This window comes from Chiroxiphia lanceolata, chromosome 2 (assembly GCF_009829145.1).
Source record: "Chiroxiphia lanceolata isolate bChiLan1 chromosome 2, bChiLan1.pri, whole genome shotgun sequence".
NCBI lineage: Eukaryota > Metazoa > Chordata > Aves > Passeriformes > Pipridae > Chiroxiphia > Chiroxiphia lanceolata.
Window position 1 is genome coordinate 119,440,913 of NC_045638.1, and position 25,626 is coordinate 119,466,538.

At 52.5% G+C, this 25,626-nt stretch overlaps 2 protein-coding genes across 3 annotated transcripts; both read left to right on the top strand.

The window, feature by feature from the left end:
- Positions 1–12,992: 12,992 nt before the first annotated feature.
- On the top strand, positions 12,993–16,270 carry LOC116782670 (somatotropin-like). The gene is made up of 5 exons (XM_032679506.1): positions 12,993–13,035; positions 13,516–13,679; positions 14,258–14,374; positions 14,725–14,886; positions 16,065–16,270. The coding sequence occupies exons 1-5, from the start codon at positions 13,026–13,028 to the stop codon at positions 16,263–16,265; spliced, it is 654 nt and encodes a 217-aa protein (XP_032535397.1). The 5' UTR covers positions 12,993–13,025; the 3' UTR covers positions 16,266–16,270.
- Positions 16,271–19,934: 3,664 nt separating this feature from the next.
- RDM1 (RAD52 motif containing 1) lies at positions 19,935–24,751 on the top strand. Of its 2 annotated transcripts, XM_032679903.1 has the most exons (7): positions 19,935–20,030; positions 21,190–21,369; positions 22,196–22,318; positions 22,801–22,963; positions 23,235–23,333; positions 23,789–23,877; positions 24,270–24,751. In XM_032679903.1, exons 1-7 carry the CDS (start codon positions 19,944–19,946, stop codon positions 24,348–24,350), a joined length of 822 nt encoding a protein of 273 aa, XP_032535794.1. In that variant the 5' UTR covers positions 19,935–19,943; the 3' UTR covers positions 24,351–24,751. The 2 variants fall into 2 exon arrangements, with proteins under 2 accessions (XP_032535794.1, XP_032535795.1); XM_032679904.1 differs by lacking the exon at positions 22,196–22,318.
- Positions 24,752–25,626: the final 875 nt, after the last annotated feature.

Below are 25,626 nucleotides of genomic sequence, written 5' to 3' on the forward strand. Positions count from 1 at the left end.
TATGTTTGTCCCCCTGATGGTTGAACTCAGTTGAGGAGACTTATAGTCAGTGGCAGAACATGGGTTTCAATGTACACCTCCCATGGTCTGTGCCAGGGCTTTTCAGCCTCGACTCTTTTCAGTTCCTGTGCTCTGCCCCTTGCATGCAAACACAAGCCTTCCTGGGGACAATTCCCTGCTTTGTCTGCAGGGCCTTGGCCAAAGGGAATGGAAATGGGCTTTGCATGGCTCCAGTGCACAACCACCCACTGGCTGGGGGAGCTGGGAGAGGCACCACTGGGCAGGCACAGACATTTTAGGCTTAAAAAGAGAAACAGGACAGGGTGGAAAGAGAGTAAATCTGGTCATTTCCATAATGCACAAACTGGAGGTCACTTAATAACCAGGGGGGAAGTTGCAAACATGCTGAAGTGGATGTTGCCCTTCATGTCCTTAATGAACACCAAAACTTTGCATGGGCTCAGGAAAGCCAAAGATACAAACTTCCCGTGCCTAAAGGGGCTCCAGGAGTGCTGGAGAGGGACCTGGGACAAGGGATGGAGGGACAGGACACAGGGAGGGTGTCCTGTCCCTCCCTCCCCCAATATCCCACCTTCCCACTGCCAGAGGGCAGGTTTGGGTGGGATATTGGGAAGGAATTCTTCCCTGGGAGGGTGGGGAGGTCCTGGCACAGGTTGCCAGGAGAAGCTGTGGAAGTGTCCAAGTGCCCTGGAAGTGTCCAAGGCCAGGTTGGAGCAACCTGGGTCAGTGGAAGGTGTCTCTGCCCATGGCAGGGGGTGGAACTGGATGGTTTTTAAGGTCCCTTCCAACCCAACCTATGCTGTGATTCTATACCTTGCACCTTCTACAGGTCCCGAAATACTGGATGAGAAAGGTGTTCAACCTGAGCCCAAGTAGCTGCTTTTGGGGTCTAAAAGGCAGGGTTTGCCAAGGGCTCAGGAAAAACCTGCTCCAAGCTGGAGGACCCAGGAGCAGGCTCTGTTTGAGCTGCTGAGCAGCACCAGCCTGCATGTGAACCCTGTGATGTCCCACTGGGCTGAGCCCAGTTTGCCTCCCAGAGATGATCTGGCCTGAAACAGCTTTTCTGGCAGAGATGAAGGGATGTGGGGGCTGCACAGAGACCCAAACCAGCTGTCCCCACAAAGATTAAGTGAGTGGAGTGATCCTGATTACGGACCTTTTATTTGTAGGCAGGGTAAACAACAGAGATTTATTCAGGTCAGGGGAATACTGAGCAGCTGATCACATGCTAAATATTTATGTCCAGCTGGGGGATTCCTCAAAATGATATTTTCCCCCCCCATCTGTAACAAATCTGGCAGCAGACGCTCTCCAGAGCTCATTAATGGAGTGGGAACTGTGTCCATGAATCCAGGCATCAGGACTCGCTCGGGCAGAGCATGGGGTTGGATTTGCTTTGGCTGCAGATGAGATTTTTGACAGTGACTCAGAAGCTTTTCCAGCTCTCATCTGCTGAGACTTTGTCCCTTGCTTCCCTGGCTGCTGACAATTTGCTTTCTAACCAGGGACCAGAGGGGAGAGCTGCTGCTTTCAATTGCAAAGTCGATACAATAGATGATAAAAAGGCTCAGAGCTCTCCTCTCTTTCCCTGTTCCCTGCTCCTGTTTTGCCCAGGAATGGGCCCTCCTCCAGCCTAGATGCACTAGAGCCCTCCTGAGGTTCTTTCCAGTCTGCATTCACTAGGATCCTACGGGACAGCCCTTGGAATTTGTCAGGAGAGGCTGACAAACAACAGAGAGAGCATTTTCCCTGCCCCAGGCGAGGCAAATCTCCTGGAGTCTGAGATACCCCCAAACCCACATGGATCCTCATGCTGGTATTCTGATTTTTCAGTCTTTGTTCTACCCTTACCAGCCCCTCTGGCTCAACACCTTCCACCTCAAGGCAGAGGCAGTTTTTTTCTCCTTTGAAAGGGATTTCTTCTCTCAGAGGGTCAACCCCACCCCCCCTGCATCCATCCCGTATCTCCCCCCATAATTGCCGAGATATTACAGGGAAATGTTGCTTCCACGAAGGCCAGCGGGGTCAGAATGGAAATGGGGGGATCTCAGCATGAAATCTGCCTGTCCTCCAGCTGATCCACATGGAAAGTGTCAGAGCTGGTGATGGATGGGGCTGAGCTTTGCCCAGCCTTGTACAGCCAGAGGGGCCAGCCCAGGGCCAGACCTTTGTGTGCAGAGCAGGCCCCAAACCTGGCCCTACAAAAATGCACCTGCAGGTAAAAGGAGGATTTCCCTCCCATGTGTGCAGAACAGAAGGAATAAGAAATATTTACTTTCTCCACTGTCAGTCTTTAACCAATTTATTCCAGGGAAAATGTAGCAAAAAATGGGGAAAAAAATGTGAGTAATAAGATGGGAATGGAGCTGCCCCACTGGGAACTTGTGTGAACAGATCCACCTTCTTCTCCTCCCATGAAGGAAACATCCTTCTTATGCCCAAATCATCCTGGGGAAAGCCCAGCAGAGAGCACTGGTTTGTTTGTTTTCCCCTCTCTCTGAGCAATTATTGTCAGTTGGGTAAGTCAGGTAATGAGCTTTCCATCTGAGGGGTTCTCAGTGCATTATTCCACCTGGGAATCACTGCAGGGTGTGTCCATGCACAGAAATACATGGAGATTTTGCTGTTGCTTGATGATTTGACCTATATTTTTGTTGGTCAAGACCAACAAAAAAGCACTGAAAAGCGTGAAGCTTCCACGAGAGAGTTTTTCAGGAGGACGGAAATATTTGGCTGTATTGTCCATGTAATAATAATAATAATATTAATTATGCAATCCAAAGTAATTTTGGTTAAAATTCTGCAAACACTGCTTCCTACTACTATGCCCAAAGGTGTGTAATTCCCTCAGTGCTTTTTTCCCTATAAAACAACTGCCATAAACACGTGTTAAGAGCAACCTGGGGCTTGGTTTGCTTGTGGTTGTGGCTGCAGATATTCTGTGTTGGGGGTGAATTATGTGTTTGTCGGTGGGAGATGACCGAGGACGAGGAGGACCTTCTGCAGGCGGAGAAGCAAGGCCGACAGGCCGGAATTTGGGGTATTTGCAGGGCACACGTGCCCGCTCTGGTGGTCAATGCTGGGGAGCCGCTGCGCTGCTCCAGTCGCTGCTCGTCGGAGCAAGGATCTCATTCCCAGCCCTATTTCCTGGGCAGAAGCGCCATCTGCTGCAAGACCAACACTTCTCCGTCCAAAAGCTCCATAAAACCCACCTCAGTTGGAGAAACAGAGGGAAGAGCAGGTGTTTCCCATCTGCTGGATGAGATGAGGTGTCTGTGCAAAACAACTTCTGCTTGTAGGGCACGTTGTGTTCCTGTCCCTCTGGGGGTGCTCAGACCCCCTTTCCAGTGCACACAGAGCTCCCAGGACAGTGACACCTGCTTGCTGGAGGATGAATAAGACAACAGGTCTGTCCAAGTGGCTTTTGTCAAAATAAAACTGGGTTTTCTACTTTTGTCAAATAAAACTGTTTGTGGTTTTTTTTTTTTGGTGGCTAAAAAACCTACGTGGTTGGAAATTGCCTGTCTGGCTGGGGTGGGAGTGCAGGAATGGCTTCCTGGGGGTGCAGGGGAAATCCAGCCGTGCAGCTCAAAGATTGGTCCCCTCTCTGACTTGCAGGAGGTCTGGAATTTTCTCTGTGAGAAGGGAAAAGTGGGGGAAAAGTTCTAATTCAGCCGGTCACACTCCTGCTCAGAGGGGAAACTGAGGCACGAAGCCACAAATGGGAAATTTTGTCTAATTCTCCAAAATCACCAAAAGCACCAACACCCCCTTTTCTCAGCACCTCAGTGTGCCACACAAATGTTGAAAGGCTCTGTTGGCTGCAGGATGTGTTTGTGTGGGATCGAGCTGTTTGCCAAGAGCATCCCACGGGAAGCCCCAGGCAGATTCTAAAGTGTAACTTTATGGGTTTAATCTGTGATTGGGTCCCCCTGAGCCTCACTCCAGCTTGTCCCATGGTCTGGAAAACCCTCTTTGAGTGCTGATGTTCCCAAGCAAGTAAAAATCCTCCTTGGCCTCACATGTTCCAGCTGCTCCTGCTGGAATGACTCATAGAGTCACGGAATGGTTTGGGTGCGAAGGGACCTTAAAGACCATCCCATTCCAACCCTCTGCCATGGGCAGGCACACCTTGCACCAGAGCAGGGTGCCCAAACATTGTCCCTGTTGGTGATTTCAGTGGTTTATCCTTTCCCCCTAATTTGTTTCTAAATCTTGTGCAATCAGTTCCTTGTTCCCTTCGCTTTCCGGGGCAGGAGCCCCTTCTTTGCACTTCCAGGGGGTGTGATGTGACCAATTCTCCCCAGCGGGCAGTCCCAGGCCCCTTGTCCATGCCTAGGAATTTAAATGCTCTGCTGATCCATGAAATAATCGCTGCAAACCCAGCACGGGCAGATCTGAAGCTGCGAGGGACAGGCAGTCCCAGACCAGCCTGAGCTGCAGCTGAACGTGCCTTCACTTTTTGGGGTGGGGTGGTTTTTTTGGGTTTTTTTGGTTTTGTTTTTGGTTTTGTTGGGTTTTTTTGTTTGTTTGGTTTGGTTTGGTTTGGGTTTTTTTTGGTGTTCTGCTGAAATCCGGTCTCTTTTTTTTTTTTTTTTTTGCAAACTGAAGACCCTCCCCACGGTTGTTCCCAGGCGGTGTGGCCAGGACTCTGCTTGCAGTCTTACTCCTCACCATTGGGTGTCAGCCCAAAACCACCAGTCCTGCTCTCCGCGGCTCTGTTTTCCAGCCCACTCCTGCTCTGCTTTCCAATAGGAATTTCTCAGCCTGGAAAAAGGGTGTTGTCCTCTTCTCCCTGCTGCCATGGCCATCCTTAAAACTGCCAGTGCAGGCAGAGCTCAGACGGCACAGACGACGGGGGTTTATAACAAATATGGGCACAGATCTTTTATTAGTGACAGGACAAGTGACAGGACAAGGGGGGGACGGTTTTAAACAGAAAGAGGGGACATCCCTGGGCCTGTCACCAGCACGTGGTGGAGCTGGCAAGGAAAGCAAGCACGTCTTGGTCTCCTGCAGCCAAGAGCTGACTCCCGGACCAAATACAGGACCCGAGTTTGCAGCAGGGTGGATTTTTTGTCCCGAGGATTCCGAGGGGGACGTGCTGTGCTGTGCCAGCCTGGCTCTCCCCAGGCTCTGGAGATGAAGACGGCGGGTTTTTGGTGTCCTGAAAATCCTCCCCAGGCCATCGGGAAGGGAGGGAGTTGCTCCATCCATGTCTTGTTCCCCTGTGAGGCAGCAAAGTCTCCTGCACGAGGTCTCTCCATCAGTCACCCCTCATTACCCCCGGCTGAGTCCTCTCCCCTCTCCTTTCCAGAGCCCGTCGTTAATGGCTGGGAGGCCAATTGCACTTCTCCCAAATTCAGTCGGCTGGGCCAGAGAGGGGAAGGAACGTTTTCCTGAGCTGGGTTTACCCCCCTGGGACACCCCTCTCCCCCTACCATCTGCTCACACAAGTGCTCTGAGCTCTCCTCCCACCCACCCTCTCCACACCATAATGAGGTCTCTGCTCCCTAATTAGCCCTAATAGCACGCTGATTTCCTAGCCATGGAAAAAACAGGGGGGAAAGGGCTGTAGGGTGAGGAGTGGGAAGAGAACTTGTCCTCGAATACCCGTTTGTATCCACAGGGGTTGCCACAGAGCAGCCTGGGGATTGGGAGAAAATTGTTTGGGGCTTTTTTTTTTGTTTGTGTCATTTCTCTGAGGTTTGAGGTTTTGGGAGAGGATTTGTTTGCACTGGACCCTCACACCCCAAAGGAGATTTCTGGTGCAAACACAGGACCCACGTTAGTGTTTGCACTGCATGGGTGGAGGTGGTGGGGTGATGTGGGGCTGTCACCCCACTGGGGTGAGCAGGGAGTGGGGACCAAAGGCACGCAGGGATTTGGGACACGAGGTTGTGGGGGCTGCATTTCTCCTTCCCTGGTTTCAAGGGGATCCTCTGGAGCTGAAGAAGAAACTCTCTGCAACCCTGGCCTTTCTTTGGGGTCTCAGTTACTTCAAAGAGAAGAAACCCACCCACCACTAATTTTTTTCTTCCCTTGCCCACCTACACCCTTTTCTTTCCTTTTTTTTTTTATTTTTTTTTTTTTTGAGAGCTGTGAAGGGAATTAAATTTCTTAAACAACAAGATCTTTTGGTGCCTGTGGGTTTTATCCCTATGTTTATGTGGTTGTTCTCCGTTTCCCTGCAGCTCCCCATCTTCCCCTGTGTATGGATTTCTGTGGGGTGCTGAATACAGAAGGAAGAAGATGATTATGGCAAGGGGTAGTATTTAGGAGTTGACCTACATGTGAGGGTCCACACACACCCTGCCATCAACATGGCCTTGGGAAATTGGAAACGTGTTTTGGGAATGGCCAAGGTGAGACAGAGAGACTAAAAAGTCCTTCCCTGTGGCTACCAAAGCAGAGGGACATGAAAGGACAGGGAAGAGCCCAAAGGGGAGGCTGAGGTAGGTGGGTCCAGGATGGCCAAGGATGCAAGGAGAACATATTGCCTCCTCCTCCTCGCAGCATGGGCACGAGGGCTGTTTGGGGACCATCTCTACAGAGGTTTTTTCAGCCACCAAACCCCTGCATCACACTTTTTTTAACATACCCTGGAGCTTGCACAGGCTGTTGGAATTAGAGCAGGGCCCAAGCACAGGTATCTGACCTGGGAATGTGAGTTTAGAGAGCAAACAGGGAACAGGCCACGGCCTCCAACGTGATTTAACCCACAGGTTCATCAATGTTTAAGCCCCATCCCAGGTACTGAGAGTAAAATTGCTCTCAGTTTTACTCAGGTGGGGCAGATAAATGGCACTGGTCTCAAATGCACCCAGGAATCTTGCAACACCTACAGGGGGGGAATCCCACTGAGGGAGAGATGTTGGTGAGCATCTGTTTGGTGGCAGGGGTGTGTGGAGGAATGACAGATGGATTGGCAGGTGATAGGGAGAAGAGCCTGCTGATGGCATGCTTTCAAAGCTACTTGTTTTCCTTCGTCTGCCATAGTTTTTGCTGCTCCTGTGTTTGTTCTGGAGAAGCAAAGGACCTCTCCCTGGATATGGGGTTAGTTTGCTCTCTGCCAGCAAAGTGGAACTCAAAGCAAGGGAAGTCTGGTTGCTCATGCCTGTAGTTGGTCTTCAGATGCTGCCAAGAGCAATCTGAGGAACCATTTTCTGGGGACACTGGGAAGACTTGATGGGGAGGGACTAAATTCCAGCCTAAAATCCAGCTCCTCCTGCGCAGGGATCCCCAGAGCATCACCCTCCTGGGATCACAGAGTAACCCAGGCTGGAAGGGTCTGGGCTAGGTGGTCTTCAGGGTCCCTTCCAACCCAAACCATTCTGTGGTTCACGTGCCCGTGCCTGCAGCCAGTGCTTCTGCAGGGCTGGTTTCCAGAGAAATATTATAATTTAAATTAACTGCACGGAAAACTGTAGGAAAGAAGCGTCTTGCTGAGAGAGGTTGTGCAGATGATGAAAAGAAAGCATGGCACAGCTAAGAAATAGGATCATTCTTTGTTTAAAAAAAAAAACCACATAAAATGTTATAAAAAGAACCATATAAAATGCCTTTTAAAAAAACACGTAAAATTTAAGCTTAAACTGCTAAATCCAGCAAGGTAATTGGTGTGACAGGGTTTGTGAGGGGTCAGATCCTTCTATTTGCCTGCCCAGACTGCAGCCCAGCTGGAGCTGGGGTGCTGGAATGGGAATGAATCACGACTGGGTTTTGCAGCCAGCCCTGGGTTCAGGGCTGGAGAACATCTGTGCAGTCCCCATCTGACACTCATCTCCCCCTGACAGCTCCTCTGGTTTATAAATTCACTCCCTGCTGCTGACCAGAGCCAGCCCAGGGCCGTGACAAAGGAGGACAATGAGGGACCTCTGCCAGCACAAATGCCCAGAGCCTGCAGCAGCTGAGACAGGCTGAACACATTTGTGAGAGGGGATGGGGATGGAGAGGCCCAGATGGTCCCCAGCCACAACAGAGGACTCCTTGTGTGGATTCCCATTCGGAACGGGCAGGGATGCTCGTGGCTGGGTCTGTAGGGAGGCAAACCTTGTGAACATGGGCTCTCTGGGGAAGCTCAGGCAGCACAATCCAGCTTTACCCTGATTTTCCAGCCATTGGGTATTTGCAGGGCTTGTGTTGGCTTTCCCTTTTCATTTGCTCCGTGTTTACAAGGTGTTGGATGCTCCCACCAACCTGGGGTTGCCCAGAGAGCCAAGCTCCCTCCTGGGCAAATCCTGCAGTGCTTTGTCATGTTTCCTCTGGGAAACAAAAAAAAAAAAAGGGGGAATTAGAGTCGTGGTTTCCACTAAGTCTCTGCTGGGTCAAGGCTTCCTCTCTGCCTTCTGCTGTGGTGGTAGAAGCAATTCACAGACTCTCCCTCGGAGGGAGGGGAAATCCTGGCTGTAAAATCACCCCAGTCGTTAAAGCTGCGGGTGATCAGCCTGCAGAAGGTGCTGTGAGGGTGTCAGCCGTGTTTAACAGCGTCTGCACGTGATTGATGGCTCTGCCCTGGGCCATCACCAGTGAAATTACCCCTAGAAATAGGCAGGTCTGAGCAGAAGGGGCTCCTATGGGGAAGCACAGGCTCTGCTGCACTGACCCACTGTTAACCTATGCTTCCTGCACCACTGAAGAGCTGCAAAGCCACAAGAAGGGGTTTCACAGAGCAGAAAACAAGTGTGTCGTGCATTAATCCATTGCTGGAGTCTGGAGACATCACCAAGGGCTGGTCCTGCCTACCAGCAGAACCCAAAAGCTAATGCAGAATTGTAGAAATTATCTTTAGATTAGTTTTTTAAATTATTTTTTACAGTCATCACTGTGCTCTTCTAGAGTAATAAACTTATTTCTGGCAGGGCAGAATATTCTGCTTATTTCCCCCAAATTCATCCAGACTATTGCATCAACTGGAGCAACCTGGGCTAGTGGAAGGTGTCCCTGCCCATGGCAGGGGGGTGGAATAAGATGACCTTTAAGGTCCCTTCCCTCCCAAACCCTTCTATGACTCCCTGATTCCTTCAAAGGTGGCATCTTAGAGGAATTCAGCAGCCAGGTTTCCCCCCTGAGCAAAACACCTGAAGCAAATCTTGCTGATGGAAATATCCAATGACCACAACCTGAGCTAGGCTTTCTCGTGGGCTCAGAGCAATTTCCCCAGAATATCAGGACAATACATGGCCTTTCTTGAGGCAGCAGGAGCACCATCATAAATCCAGGTTTTAATTGACTTGCAGACATTTGCCAGCATTTCAGATTCGGTTTTCCTGGTGAGCTGTGGTCACACTGGTAACAGTGATGCAGGGAAATGTAAAGGAAATCAGAATACACAACCAGGCAGATATTAGACCACAAATATTCATTAGTGAATCATAACAATGAAAAGGAAATGAGTCACAACCCTAACGCCCTGAGGAGCAGCCAGAACACAGCTTGATCAGAATCTCCAAGGACCAAATCTTTGACTCACAGATGAGTTTTTTTCCCCCAAAGTGTCCATATTAATAAGTGGGTAAAATATGACCAGCTCTGAGCTCGTTGTTATAACTGGGTTGAGGAATGCCCAGGAACCAGGCACGTGGTCAGACAACAGCCTTTCCATCCCTGGGAGCTGGTCCCAAGCACCTCTGGAGTGTCCTGGGAAGGAGTTTTTCGAGCTGAAACAGTGGGAAACGTTTCTGAGAGGGAGTGCTCCTCGAAAGCCCATTCCACACGTGGGGAAACTGAGGCAGGCAGGTGGTGACTTTCCCAAAATTCCAAACTGAGTCAGCCCTTTCCCAGACACGTAAAACTGCAGCTGAGCTGCAACCGTTCAGTTGAGTGCAGTTGAAGTGATGGTTCCTGAGTGGCAGCTCCTGCTGGGAGGCACAGGATGGTGTCAGAGCCACTGCTGGAGAGACAGACTGTCAAAGGGGGGATGGATGACTCTTCCCAGGGTGTGTTTTATTCCCTGCTGCTGCCTGTTCCTGGACAACTCGCTGCTGCTGCATTTCAATTTAAAACCTGGGTTTTTTTAAGTCAGTGGAAAGGGGTTAAATTGACTGGTTTTGCTTTGTTTTCAGCAGAGTAGATTAGATTTATTTTTAATTCACCTGCCTCTCTGCAGTCATTATCTGCTTTCCAGCTGAGTTGCTAATGAGTGTCAGGACCATCATTTTACTGATGGAGAAACTGAGGTTTGGGCAGTGGCTGTGACATTCCCCAGGGCATGGGGAGGTAATATTGCTGGGATCTGAAATCCCTGGAGCTGGTTCCTATGCTGCAGCCCCAAGCCAGTCACAGGGAAATTGCACTCCATAGGTACAGTGTGACTGACTGCTCTCACACACTTCCCTGGAAATGGCTTTTCTGAAGGCTAATTAGCATGGAAAACCAATCCCAGAAGCGAGGGAGAGAGGTAATGATCCATGTGGCAAAGCAGCACGAGCAGGGGACCCCCAGGCCGAGCGGTCAGGCAGAAACTCAGCAGGCTTTGGGCTGCTTGAGTGAGGGGCCAGGCTGAAAACATCAACCAGCATTTATGGATGCAGAAAACAGGAGGTTTTCTCAGGAAAAAGTGTGGTAAAATGTGTTTCCACAGGTTGGAAACTGGAATCAGGGGTGCTTAAACAAGGGTGGCCGGTTTTGCATGGACTGGGTTGCAGCCCTGGAGCTCTTTAGCCCAAGGGAGCTGCCAGGAAAGGTGGAGAGGGACTATTTACAGGGGCCTGGAGGCACAGCACGAGGGGGAATGGCTTCCCACTACCAGAGGGAAGGGTTAGATGGGATAATGGGAAAGAACTCTTGGCTGTGAGGGTGGGGAGGCCCTGGCACAGGTTGCCCAGAGAAGCTGTGGCTACTCCTGGATCCCTGGAAGTGTCCAAGGTCAGGTTGGAGCAACCGGGCTAGTGGAAGGAGTCCCTGCCCATGGGAGGGGTTGGGACTGGATGGTTTTTAAGGTCCCTCCCAACCCAAACCATTCCATGATTCTGTATCTTACTTGTTCTGCTGGTGATGCTCAGGGTGAGGTGGGTGGACATGGGACCATCCCAAAGACAGCTGAGGGGTTTTTTTACTCTTTCAAAAAAGAAAAGGAGCTTGGAAATTGCAGAGTGACATGTTGTATTTACAAGATGCTCCTTTAGGTTGCAAATGCAGGTATTTAAAGCTATGAAAAGCCAAACTGAGATGTGAGAGCTGCTTATGCAACTGCAGTTGTGCCAGGGGTGTGTTTGCTCAGCCCATCATTTCAGTCACATCCTGCCTTCCCCACAGTGCTTCTGCCTCAATTAATGCCCAGAGATGACTGGGGACAAACCAAGCCTCGGGAGAACCACACAGTCTGGATCACCCCACATCTCCAGGCTTGGCTGCAACCATAAAATGTTGATTGAGCACCATGCTCTCACTGCCAGAGCTGAGAGGCAGCCAGTGTGGGCCAGGACAGGGGTGCCAGGAGCTGCAGTGGTACCTCACCACCATTCCCAGGCAGCAGAGTGTGGGCTGGGCTGGGGAGCTGCTGCTCTGCTCATCCCTGGCCAGTATTGACATATTTAAACCCGGTGTGGAGCAGAAAAACACAACCAGATGTTGGCTGCTATTGTGTGACAGGACACCTGATCCTGCAGGACCCACTGTTCCCTCTGCTCTGGGGACTGACATTTACCCCGTGGCACCCCCCATCTCTACCCTGGGGGTTCTTGGAACAGCCCACGCTCTCCCAGCATGCTTTTTAATTTATTAATTTATTAACCAGCCCTCCACCCCTGCTCCAGCTGCCCTGGGGTGATGCTGCCTCTTGGAAACTGGATCCACACCTGGAGACATGGCAAACCCAGGGCCTGGGGAAGCCAAACTACCACCCAACCAGGGGCAGGTGCTGGACCCCCGATAAAAGGTCAAAACAGTGTGGTTTGGGGCAGTAAAAGAGGAGTAAATGGCCTTTAGGACCTCTCTGGAGCTGCCCACCTGAGGTTCTGCTCGAAAGCAAGGATGGGTGTGCTGTGACCTGCCCTCTTCAAGGTCAGCCTGGATGGGGCTTGGAGAAACCTGGTCTAATGGAAGGTGTGCCTGCCCATGGCTGGGGGGTTGGAACTAAATGGTCTTTAAGCTTCCAACCCAGCCCATTCCATGATTCTATGATTCTCTTCCCCATCATCTCTCCCCCTTCTCTTCTGTCTCCTTTCCACACCAGCCCTCTGCTTAATCTGCTGCAGAGAAGGAAGATGCTCACACATATTTGACATTTTGGTAGAAATTGAAAAAAAATGGGATGAATCTGACAACATCCATCCAGCTCCATCCCCACTAACAATAAAGGGGAAAACACCACAGAATCACAGAATTGGTGAGGTTGGAAAAGCCCTCTGAGATCATCGAGTCCAACCATTCCAAGGCCACCACTGCCCCATGTCCCCAAGTGCCACATCCACAGGGCTGTTAAACCCCTCCAGGGATCAGACTCCACCACTGCCCTGGGCAGCTGTGCCAGGGCTGGACAGCCCCTTTTGGCTAAGAAATTTTCCCTCATATCCAATCTAAACCTCCCCTGACCTAAGTTGTCATTTGCTTTAGGTGAGGAATCTCCCAGACTGGCCAGTGAAGCCTGTGAACTGCGGGCCAAGGCTGCAGAGCCAGGCAGGAAAATCAGGTGGACAAAGCAAATGTCAATATGTAAAAGCATTGATGTGACTTGGGACGGATCTTCCAACGGTCAGGAAACTTTTATTTGCAATAAACAGCGGGATATGGCGAAATCCTGGAGCCCTGATTTCACACTGAGGCAAACAGCATGCCCAGGCTGCACATCTGTGTATGGATGACCAGGGTGAGGTGGCACCATTGTGAACACTTGTGCATTTATGCACAGAGAAGGTGCAGAGCTGTTGTTGTGATCGTGGACACGCAGATCCATTTTAAACAGACCCCCTGCTATATAAAGGGGGGCTCAGCAGTTCCCCTTGCCTCATGAAAGGGAGAAATATTCACTGTCAAGCAACACCTGAGCAACTCACCGGGCAGAAATGGCTCCAGGTACTTTTTATTTGGGTTTTCAGGGATTTGCCAGTGCTGCCATGTGTGGGGGGCGATGGAAGATGATGATGGGGTGGTACTGTGGTGGGACAAACTCTGGGACAGCCCTAACTTAAAGTATGGCAACTTATAAACCAGTGACAAAGAATACCTTTCCCTGCAGTGTGACTTTAATCCATGAACTAATCTTTAGCCTAAAAGGGGCAAGGATAACATGAAGAACAAGGCCAAGCCATAGTTACAGTTGTTATTAACATAAATGTTGGCAGGGATATTAAAATTCATATTCCAAGCTTAAGACAAGGATCAGCACGATGCCTGAATTTTGGGGAGGGCTGAGCTCACCCTTGGTGCCAGCAAGGCACCAAGGCAGAGGACCCCTCAGCCATGGAGAGAAGAGAGTGGGAATGAATTCCCAGGTGCCACCCCCTCCTCAGCACAGTGCCCCAAGGCCTGCTGACACTTTCTGCTTTGCTGCAGGGTCCTGGTTGTCTCCTCTGGCCATCGCTGTGATCACGGTGGGGCTGCAGTGGGCACAGCCAGCTGCCACCTTCCCAGCCATGCCCCTGGCCAGCCTGTTTGCCAACGCTGTGCTGAGGGCTCAGCACCTTCACCTCCTGGCTGCCGAGACCTACAAGGAGTTTGTGAGTGCTGGGGCCCCCTCTGCCTGAGCTTGATGGCTTCGGGATGTGTGACAGGGACCTCTCAGCCATTTCTGTGCCCTCTCTCTGCTTCCCAGGAGGCTGAGGGGTGTGACAGGATAGGACTGCACCCTGTTTCCCCCTCTCAGCTCTCTGATCCTACACGCCCCCCTTTCCCGGGCCATGGCTGCACATGGCACAGATATTTTGCCAGACTTTCCTCTGGCAGTCACCTTTTGCCCTGGAGAGTCTGAATGCTTAAACCCCTCACGTTTCTGCTCCTGCCAGGATCTGCCACGAGCTTTCCCTTTGGCAAGAGCTGTCCTTGGGGGCCATTTCCTCCTTGGGAGAACCTGGTCCCGGTGGTTTGTGTTCACCTCAGCACCTTGGCTTAGTGAGAGGAAGACCCTTAGGTCCAGTAGCTATTGTGCCAAGACAATATTCCTGCTTCCCAACCCTGTCCAGAGGCACCTCATGCCTCACATCCACTTCTTGCCAAGAGTAACCATTCAGGACAGCTTGGGAAGGTCTTCCAGAGGACGTGGGCAACATGTCTGGGTGTACTTGGGCTGTCTCCACAGGAACGCACCTACATTCCAGAGGACCAGAGGCACACAACCAAGAATTCCCAGGTGGCGTTTTGTTACTCGGAAATGATCCCTGCTCCCATGAAGAAGGATGATGCCCAGCAGAAATCCGTAAGTCCTCCCCCTCAGGGCAAGCACAGACCTGTCTGAGGAGCCCAGCTGTGCTTCAGGGCAGGAGCAGAGGGTTTCCACCTGTGCACACTCAGGTGCTTCATCCCTGCCCTCCCAAGAAAGATATGACCTTGGTTACACTATGAATCACATTCCCTTCCCAAGGATGAGAAAAGCTGTTGTCTGCAAGGGACACAGGTGGTGCTCCCCAGCCTGAACACTTGGTGTCTGCTGAAGCTGCAGGAGCTGTGGCACATCCCTGGGTCACCTCCAGGCTGTTCCAGAGGCAGCAGGACACCCCACCAAACACCTCCCCCCACAGCTTTGAGCCCTTCCTGTCTTGTTTTCAGGACATGGAGCTTCTCCATTTCTCCCTGGCTCTCATCCAGTCCTGGCTGACCCCGGTGCAGTACCTGAGCAAGGTGTTCACAAACAACCTGGTTTTTGGCACCTCAGACAGAGTGTATGAAAAGCTAAAGGACCTGGAGGAAGGGATCCAGGCCCTGATGAGGGTAAGTCACAGCATGTAGTGTAATTATAGGATAACAGAGACCTCCCAGACACGGGGCACTCAGCTCCTGGGGATCCAAGGACCATGAGAAATCTCCCCACCTTCCACTCTGAAGGCCAGCGGTGTCCTGTGGACTTTGCTCACCTTTAGATAGTGAGATCATGACACCTCCCTGAACAGGATAAAAGAACACAGAACAGATGTTAACACCCATCACAGAGCAGAACTGATCAGGAATCACAACAGTCGACACCCAGAGTCCACCCAAACCCAGCAACAAAAAATATTTAGTTGTTTAAGTCCACTGGAGTAACAGCAACATAATTTTTGCTACATCTCCATGCAAAATACTCAGAAATGGGGCAAATTGCCTCCCTTCCTGGGGCCTGTGCCCAGCTCTGTTCTTACTGTAGCATCCCCCCTGCGTCACTGCCCTTCCTGCAAACACAAACACTCAAAAATATGCTTGAAATATGCTTTAAGGGTGGGGGAGAAACCCCCAAGCTCATCTAAAGCTCAGGAGGAGCCTTGGCACTGGGCCAAGGAGGAGAGTCAGAGAATCCCAGAATCACTGAGGTTGGAAAAGCCCTCCAAGGTCACCAAGTCCCCCCTGTGCCCGATGCCCCCGTTGTCCCCCAGCCCAGAGCACTGAGTGCCATGGCCAGTCCTTCCTGGGACACCTCCAGGGCTGGGCACTCCAAACCTCCCTGGGCAGCCCCTGCCAGTGTTTCTCTGTGAAGAAATTCCTCCTGCTGTCCACCCTGAAACACCCCTGGCACAGCTTGAGGTTGTGTCCTGTTGTCCTGTCCCTTGTTCCCTGGGAGCAGAGCCCGACCCCCCCGGCTCCCCCCTCCTGTCAGGGGGTTGCAGAGCCAGAAGGTCCCCCCTGAGCCTCCTTTTCTCCAGGCTGAGCCCCCCCCAGCTCCCTCAGCTGCTCTCGGTGCTCCATTCCCTTCCCTGGACATGCTCCAGCCCTTGTCTGAGGGTCCCAGAACTGCCCCCAGGGCTGGAGGTGCCCCAGCGGTGCCAGCACAGGGACAGGCAGTGCCCTGGCCATTGGGTACCACCCGGGCTGGCGTCCATCCACCGCCACCAGCACCTCCAGGGCCTTTCCCAGCTTTCCCAGCCCGGAGCGTGGGGTTGTGGTGCCATTCCCAGCCCCTGCCCATCGTCCCCCAGGAGCTGGAGGACCGGAGCCCGCGGGGGCCCCAGATCCTCAGGCCCACCTACGAGAAGTTCGACGTGCTGGTGCGCAGCGAGGACGCGCTGCTGCACAACTACGGCCTGCTGGGCTGCTTCAAGAAGGACCTGCACAAGGTGGAGACCTACCTGAAGGTCATGAAGTGCCGGCGCTACGGGGACGGGAACTGCGCCGTTTGACCCCGGCCCCGACCCCGCTCCGGCCCCTCGCCGGCCACGGCTGCCCCGCTCCTCGGAAAGAGACCCGGAGAATAAACCTGCTACAGCCAGCGTGTCTCTGGGTTTTGGGGGGCACAGCCCATCGTGGGGGGGGGGGGCTGGGAGGGATGGGGATGAGCAGCCGGTGGGGCGGGGTGGATTTGGGGCTTGAGGTGTGGATTCGGGGCTAAGGGAGCGTATTTGGGGCCTGGGGAGGTGGGGAGCGGATGCAGGGGTAGATTTGGGCTGGGGAGTAGGTTGGGACTGCGGGTGGATTTGAGGCTGGCGGGCAGATTTGGGAGTAGATTTGGGGATGGGGAGTGGATTTGGGTCTGAATGGGGAGGACTTGAAGCTAGGGGGTGCAGATTTGGGGCTGGAGGGTGCATTTGGTTCTGAAGGGGCTGGATTTGAGGCTAGGGGATGCAGATTTGGGGCTGGAGGGAGCATTTGGTTCTGAAGGGGCAGGATTTGAGGCTGGGGGTGCAGATTTGGGACTGCAGGGTGCATTTGGTTCTGAAGGGGAGGATTTGAGGCTAGGGGATGCAGATTTGGGGCTGGAGGGTGCATTTGGTTCTGAAGGGGGTGGATTTGAGGCTAGAGGATGCAGATTTGGGGCTGGGGTGTGGATTTGGTGCTGGGGGTAGTTTTGGTGGTAAATTGGGTAGAGATTTGGGACTGGGGGGTGGATTTCAGGCTGGAAGGGATGAGGTTGGAGCTAAGCATGTGGATTTGGGACTAGGGGGTAGACTTTGGCAGGAAAGAGCAGAGTGCAGTGAAGAATAAAGTGCAAGAACAAGAAGGATGGGCTTGTGTCACCAACGTCAGAAGACTTTCCAGAGACATCTCTTGTATGGAAAAGGTGCTGGTGTTACCACAAATCAGCAAATAAGAAACCCCTCAGGCTCAAGTTGTGAGCATTAGTGGGCAGGGATTCTTTTACTGTGAGCACTGGACACACAGGAGGATCCTCCTCTAATCATGTGTGTGACCCCTTCTCTGCTCAGCATAGCTAATACTTACTTACAACTTCACATTTATACTGGCTAAGAGGAAGGTAAACACACCAACAAAATTATGAAGGCTTCCCCCAGAAGAAGGGGAACTGTTGTGGTTGTTCCCAAAGATTTGCTGTTCCTAAAAGGAGGGCATCACCTTTTACTGGCGGTCACAGAAGCAGCAAAACTTTTTTCCTTTTCAAAATAATGTTTTTTATGTGAACTCGGGGTACACTGTTCCATTTGCTTCCAGGAGGACCATGTGCAAAGAGTCCTGTCTGAGCAGGGAGCTGCAGCAATAACAGGAGAGCTCTGGGAATTCAGGGCATTCCAGAGGCAGGGGAAAGCAGGGAAACTGGGGAGGGACAGGCTCTCAAAAACGTGGCTGCTGGCACAGACTTGCACGTGCATGGAAAGGAAAGGAAGGGACTTTTGCCGTCAGAAAAATAAAAAGAATTGCAAGTGAGAATCGTAAATGAGAATTGTTCAACGTAAATGCCGTTTTTATTTTTTGTAAAAAAGAAATTGCCCACGTAAAACACTGTTTTACAATAGTAAACTGTAAAAAGACATAAGAACTAAAGTTGTGTTGTGGTCTTCGGAAGATAGAAGGTTAGGCCCATTGGATCTGCAGGGATTTGGGACTGGGGGAGTGGATTTGTGGCAGTGGCAGCAGATTTGGGGCGGGGGGGGGGGCGGATTTGGGGTTGGAAGGGGCGGATTTGGGACTGGTAGAGTGGATTTTTGGCAGTGGGAGCAGATTTGGAGCTGGAAGGGGTGGATTTGGGACTGGGAGAGTGGATTTGCAGTAGTGGGAGAAGATTTGGGGCTGGGGGGTGGATTTGGGGTTGGAAGGGGTGGATTTGGGGTTGGAAGGGGCAGATTTGGAACTGGGGGAGTGGATTTGCGGCAGTGGGAGCAGATTTGGGGCTGGAAGGGGTAGATTTGGGACTGGTGGAGTGGATTTACGGCAGTGGAAGCAGCTTTGGGGCTGGAAGGGGTGGATTTGGGACTGGGAGAGCGGATTTGCAGTAGTGGGAGAAGATTTGGGCCTGAAAAGGGCGGATTTTGGACTGGTGCAGTGGATTTGTGGCAGTGGGAACAGCTTTGGGGTTGGAAGAGGTGGATTTGGGGTTGGAAGAGGTGGATTTGGGGTTGGAAGGGGCAGATTTGGGTCTGGAAGGGGTGGATTTGGGACTGGTGCAGTGGATTTGTGGCAGTGGGAGCAACTCTGGGGCTGGAAGGGGAAGATTTGGGACCAGGGGAGCGATTTTGCAGCAGTGGGAGCAGATTTGGGACTGGTGGAGCAGATTTGCGGCAGTGGGAGAAGCTTTGGGGCTGGAAGGGGCAGATTTGGGACTGGTGCAGTGGGTTTGTGGCAGTGGGAGCAGATTTGGGGCTGAGGGGGTGGATTTGGAGATGGAAGGGGTGGATTTGGGGCTGGAAGGGGCAGATTTGGGACTGGGGGAGTGGATTTGCGGCAGTGGGAGCAGCTTTGGGGCTGGGTGGGGCAGATTTGGGGTTGGAAGGGGCAGATTTGGGGCTGGAAGGGGCGGATTTGGGAGCAGTGGACTGGATTTGTGGCAGTGGGAGCAGATTTGGGGCTAGAAAGGGCGAATTTGGGACTGGGGAAGCGGATTTGTGGCAGTGGGAGCAGATTTGGGGCTGGAAGGGGTGGATTTGGGACTGGGGGAGCGGATTTGTGGCAGTGGGAGCAGATTTGGGGTTGGAAGGGGGGGATTTAGGACTGGAAGGGGCAGATTTGGGGCTGGAAAGGGTGGATTTGTGGCAGTGGGAGCAGATTTGTGGCAGTGGGAGCAGCTTTGGGGCTGGAAGGGGCGCATTTGGGACTGGTGGAGCAGATTTGTGGCAGTGGGAGCACCTTTGGGGCTGGGGGGGCAGATTTGGGGCTGGAAGAGGTGGATTTGGGACTGGTGCAATGGATTTGCAGCAGTGGGAGGAGATTTGGGTCTGGAAAGGGCGGATTTGGGATTGGTGCAGTGGATTTGTGGCAGTGGGAACAGCTTTGGGGCTGGAAGAGGTGGATTTGGGGCTGGAAGAGGTGGATTTGGGGTTGGAGGGGGCAGAGTTGAGGCTGGAAGGGGCAGAGTTGGGAGCAGCGGAGTGGATTTGTGGCAGTGGGAGCAGATTTGGGGCTGGAAGGAGTGGATTTGGGACTGGTGCAGTGGATTTTTGGCAGTGGGAGCAGATTTGGGGCTGGGAGGGGCAGATTTGGGACTGGTGCAGTGGATTTGCGGCAGTGGGAGCAGATTTGGGGCTGGGAGGGGCGGATTTAGGACTGGTGCAGTGGATTTTCGGCAGTGGGAGCAGCTTTGGGGCTGGGGGGCGGATTTGGGGTTGGAAGGGGCAGATTTGGGGCTGGGAGGGGCGGATTGGGAGCAGTGGACTGGATTTGTGGCCGTGGGAGCAGCTTTGGGGCTGGAAGGGGCAGATTTGGGACTGGTGGAGCGGATTTGTGGCCGTGGGAGCAGCTTTGGGGCTGGAAGGGGCGGATTTGGGGCTGGAAGGGGCGGATTTGGGACTGGTGCAGCGGACCTGCGGCAGTGGGAGCAGCTTTGGGGCTGGAGGGGCGGGTTGGGGAGCAGCAGCACAGTGTGAGCGGGGCGGGCGGGGGCGCAGGAAGGGGCAGGTCCCGTCCCGGCCATGGCGGAGGTGCTGGAGTTCCGTGTGCCCGCGGGCAGTGCCCACACGCTGCTGGTCTGGGGGCTGGAGCCGCAGCCGGGGCTGGAGGTGAGGCGAGATCCTTCCCCGGGATCCCTTCCCGCGGATGGTCCCCCCCATCCCGGGCTCCCTCTTCCCTGCCCGGGTCCCTCTTTCCCGCTGGAGCTGTGCCCCATCCGCACTGATGTTTTCACCAACCTGCCCCCAGCGTACTAATAATGTACTTTCAAATCTGTGATAAACAGAGTCGCGAGTTTCTATAACTTTTTGAATAATAGTTTATTATATGGTAAAAGCAGGCAGCCGGCTGGGTGACAGAAATGGGGACCAGTTTCCCAAATCTGCACACCCCTACTACGGGGTACATTTAGTATTTATCTTAGCTACTTCATGCATATTAATTACATCATATACATATACATTATACAGGTTTTTGCTAAGTATTTAATATATGGGTTTTCTTACAGCTAAAGCTAAAAGGGTTATCTCTACAACCAGTCATAATTCATGCATTCTTGGATGAACAGGCCCCTAAAGATCTAAAGTTCTACTATATTTTATTCTTAGGATAGTAAGGAGGTTTTAGGCCTCTTGACCTTGTAAGGGTCTGTTTTATTTCTTTACGGGGGTGTAATTAAGTTTTACAATCCGTTTGTTTTATTTTGGTGTAATCACCCGTTTGTTTCACGAATCACAATTATTTATTTATCACAAATCCTTCCCCTTTTTTTTTTTCTTCTTACCTTTTTTTCCTCTCTTTCTAACAACTTTTTAGCTCCCCTGTGTTCCCTGCCCCTCTCCCAGGGCTGCTTTTGGGGTGTGCCCAGCAGGGCTGCCCCGGGCTGTCCGGCGCAGGGTGGGAGAGTTGGGACTGAACTCAGTCAATGCGTTTTGCTGGGGGGTGAAAGCACACGAGGGATGGCAGAGAGCTGGGCTGAGGATGAAACCCTGCTCTGGTTTCTCTCTCCTCCCAGCCCAGAAGCTGGATGATGAGGGAGATGAGACGTTGTCATGGTCAGAGGTGCGGCCAGGGCGAGCTCAGCTGTGTGGAGATACCCTCACCTCGGGCCTGCTGCTCGTTGCAGAGCTTCTTGCCATCCGGCATTGCTAAAACCGTCCCTCGTTTTCCAGGGAAATAGGTCCTGTGAGTGGTCCTCTCTCTGTCACAGTGGTTCAGCCCCTTCCCGGTGTATCAAACCCCCTTTTTCCCCTCTGTTTTTTCCCTCAGCACTCCCTGTTCTCCGCGTTCTCCAGGTTCGGGCCGCTGTACTCGGTGTGGGCGCGCGGCAACGCCGCCGTGGCAGGGCCGGGGTGCTGCGGGGTCATCAAGTTCTACTCAGCTGGGGATGCCAGCAGGGCCCAGCGCGCCTGCAACGGGCAAAGGCTGTTTCAGAAACGCCCCTTGAAGGTAAGAGAACATCCCAGGGGGGGAACATGCAGGACTCGGCGCCATGAGCTCCCCGGCAGGATGGAATCGCATCAGCACGTGGAGGGGGGCCAGCACAGGCCACAAAGGTGATTAAGGGACTGGAGCATCTCTCTGAGGAGGAGACACTGGGAGCTGGGCTTGGTTAGGCTGGAGAGGAGAGGGCTGAGAGAGTCTCTCCTCAATCCACACAAATGTCACCAAGGTGGTGCCAGAGGATGGTCCCAGACTCTGTTCAGTGGTGCCTGGGACAGGACGAGGAGCAATGGCCATAAACTAAAACACAACAAGTTCCACCTCAACATGAGGAAGATCTTCTTTCCGTGGAGGGTGGCAGAGCACAGGAACAGCTGCCCGAGGGGGAGGGGAGTCTCTCTGTCTGGAGACATTCCAAACCCACCTGGACGCTTTCCTGTGTCACCTGCTCCAGGTGATGCTGCCTTGGAGTAGGTGGTCTCCAGAGGTCCCTTCCAAGCCTGACAGTTCTGTGATTCCATGAAATACTTGATCTCAGAGGTGCAAAACCTTTACCAACTCGTGACTGGGCGCTGCCACCGTGCTGCCATCCCCCAGTGCTGGCTCCCAGGGAGCATTTAAGCAGGAAAATGGCAGCATCCTCCCCCTGGCATAACAGGGTGGGTCTGTTCTGGGGTAAAGCCCAAGCAAATATTGAACCCAGCTCAGGAGCACACACAGGGCTGGGAATAGGTTGCCTGAGGGTGACTCTGCCAGACCTGTCAGTGGTGTGGCTGGAGTGGGAGCCTCACAAGCAGGGCCTGGCTGAGCAGGGTTCTTCTCTCCTGGGCAGGTTTGTGTTTGCCCCAAGCAGAGGGGGATTCAGCAACAAGCCCCTGCCCTCAGCAGCAACAAGTGCCAGGAGTTGGCCAACCACTACCTGGGCTTTAACGGCTGGTCCAGTCGCATCATCACGGTGAGGGGCCCTTTGTGTTCGTCCGTCGTCCTTCCCCTCATCCCCCTCTTCAGTGGAGGGGTTGGTGGAATGAAAAGAATTGTCCTCCACTCAGCAAGTAATAGTCAGCTACCAGAACTGTGTTTTGTGCCGTGGATGGGGGGATTTGAGAGCCTGGGGGGAGCAGGTTGTGATGGGTGAGGGCACTGGCTTGGCTTCCATTAGTAAAAATGAGGGGGGCTGTGGTTAAATCAGCACAGGGCCTGACAGTGCTCTTTGTGTGCCGAGAGAGAGATGGCTGAGACTCCCAGAGGATGGGGACTAGGAGGTGTTTCTAAACTAGGATCAAACCAGCAAATCCCCCTGCTCTGTCTCCACCACCTGCTTCTGCCTTGGCTGTGCAGGGAAGGTGTGTGGTTCGCAGGCACGGGGCCTTAGTGGGCAAAGCCTTCCTATCCCCTTCATCTTTAATCAGAAGTGATTCTCTGTGCTCTTCCCAACAGCTGCAGAAGGTGTCTGCCCTTGATGGTGAGAATGAGGAGCTGGGACAGAGCTCCCAGCAGGGATCTGTGGAGTTCCTGTGTGCTCTGGAGCTGACGCTGCCCCAGCACGGGGTGCGCAGCAGGGGAGTTGCCGTGGGCCAGGCAGCCGTAGGAGATGGGCAAGGTGGGCTTTGCTGGCCTTTGGGGGCAGTGCAAGTCTTTCCCAGCAGCTGTTGCAGACACTGGCCAGTTCTACTTTTGCACAGTTGATGGGACCCCGAACCTCTCCCCTCCCTGCTTCCCACCTTTCCTGCCCCCTGTTGTGTCCCTCTTGCCCGCGGTGTTATCCATTCCCCGGCACAGCCACTCGGGAGCGTGTCCTGGGCACATCTGCAGTGCCTGCTTGGTGGGCAGTGCCCTGCCCAGGTCAGTAACGTGCTGCTGTTGGTGTTCAGATCCCCTGGAGCTCATCACAGCCACGAGAAGAGCTCAGAAGCTCGCGGTGGGGAAAGCTCTGTCTGGGGCCTTCCAGAAGATCCTCCTCATAGTCTTGGGTAAGGCCCGGGGTTGTGTGAAATGTTCGGGCTGATATTAGAATTTCTGTGACTGTTGATAGGGGTTTTTGCCCTGAGCCTTTCTTGGGGCTGGAGGGAGCAAAACTAAACTTGTGCTGTGGTCTGTAGTGGTTTAACAGAGAGGTTCCTCCCTGTGAGCTGTGGGAGTGAAAGGGAGATCTGACAGGAGGACGGATATTTTTATGATAAATAAGCCATTGCAAGTCCACATTCCAAGGGTCTAAATGGTGTTAGGGAGGGCTTTTTGCCACTCCACGTGCATGCTGAATGGGGATGTGAGGCAGGGGTAACAGGAGCTGAACTGCAGCCCTTTGCATTTGCTGTCCTGGCCAGGAGAGAAGCAGAATTGTCCCGTTTTTGAAGATCAGGGGAGGTTCATTGTCGTTCCACACAGCAGTAATTAACCATGTCTCTGGCTGTTCATTCTGTTTCAGAAAATGGGAAAGTGGCCGTGGAGTACAATTCCTGCCAGGAGGAGCCCACGGACTCCTTAACAGAAGAGGAACTGAAGGGGCTTGTTCAGGTAAAAGTGGTGGATATTTGAGATTTCCCACAGGGCCTGTGTGTTCCACCCATTGACTGTGACAGCCTCCAGCAGCCTCCTTGGATGCAGCAATGACCTCCACTTAAATCCTGGAAAGGAATTGCAACTTGGAATTGTGCAGCGGGCTAAGGTTTTTAATCTCCTGTGGTTTTGGCTCTCTTTGTGCAGAAAGGCACATGGGATGTAGATAGGACAGGAAAACAAGGAGTACAGGGCTGTGACAGTGCAGCCTGGCAGATCTGACACGTGACAGTGTCCAGGGCTGCTCTTCATGGAGTCTGGGGGAGTGAAAATCCCAGGAAAGCCCTCGATGGTGTGGAAGAGCAAGTACATTCTAGAGAAAGAAATTTACTCTTGATTTCCCTTCCCAGGTCAATGAATTGTCCTTGGAACAACTTGACCTTGAAGAAGAAGAAGTTTTGTCTGATCTCAGTTTGGATGATAAGCCATGAAATGCCCTTTTTGCTTTTCCTCCAGATGCCCAACAGGGAAAGAAATGGGCAATAAACCCTGTGTTCCTAAAAGTAAGCCCCCAGATACATGCTGGTTTTGGAGAGGAGGTGTTTTGCTGTCAGCCTGCTCAGGTCAGCTCTCTCTGGAAGCCAGCTTAGCTGCATGATTGGTGTTCAGACAGGACAGCAGGTGTGAGCAGCACTCCCAGGACAGCCAAAGGAACAAGCTCTCCCTGCAAGAGCCATGTACAGCTCCAGGTCACTCTGATCCACGGGAGAAAGTCTGAGATGGAAGATGTCTTAGCAGCAGGAGGAGCTGTGGGGCTGACCCAGCTCTGCACGGGCACAGGAAGAAGCATTTCTCTAAGTGCAAATTGTTTAAAATAAAGTTACAAAGTCTCATAAGAACGTGTTGTCCTGTGTTGAACCCCAGCTAGAAGTAGTTGGGACGTTGTCATTATGTAGAACATAGATTGTCATTTCAAACAGGTTGTTCATTAAATTAAGTCAAATTTTGCAGTGTGGTGTGGTGAGTGAACCTGTGAGGCAGCACAGGCAATGGGAAGGGGCATCAAACACACCAAGTCATGTGGTTGGGGATACCTGTTTGATAACAAACCCCTGCCCAGTGTTTTTGACCTCTTATTGTTAAAAAAGGGTGATTGAAAACTGAGAGAGCTCAGGGAGGAGCCACAGGAATGATGTAAGATCCCTCTTGAAGTGAGAATGTTGCCTGTTGTAAGAAGAGAAGAATGGGGGGATTTGCTGCAAGAGAAATCCGCTGCTACTGGCTGAGCTTACGAAGGTGAAGCAAAGTGCAGTGGCTGGATGATGAATTTGGAGAAATCCAAGTGGGAAGATGCAGTGTTTCACATGGGGAGAGTGTTTGGATGGACTGGCCTTCATGGGATGCAGTAAATCCCCTGTTGGGGCAAGTTCTCAGGTGGAGATGGTATTTTTGTATTAAATTGCCTTACAAGTGTATGAAAATATTTTACTCTCACACTTGCCCAGCAGTGTGGGGAACAAGTTGAGGGAGGGGATTGTCCCCTTCTGCTCTGCTCTGCTGAGACCCCACCTGCCTCCAGCTCTGGGGTCCCAATAGAGGAAGGACAGGGAGCTGTTAGAGTGAGTCCAGGAGAGGCCACAGACCTGGTCTAAGGTGTGGAAGAGCTCTGCTCTGAGGAAAGGCTGAACTGGGGCTGTTCAGCCTGGAGCAGGCTCCGGGGAGAGCTTCCAGCCCCTTCCAGTAACTGACGGGGCTCCATGAGAGCTG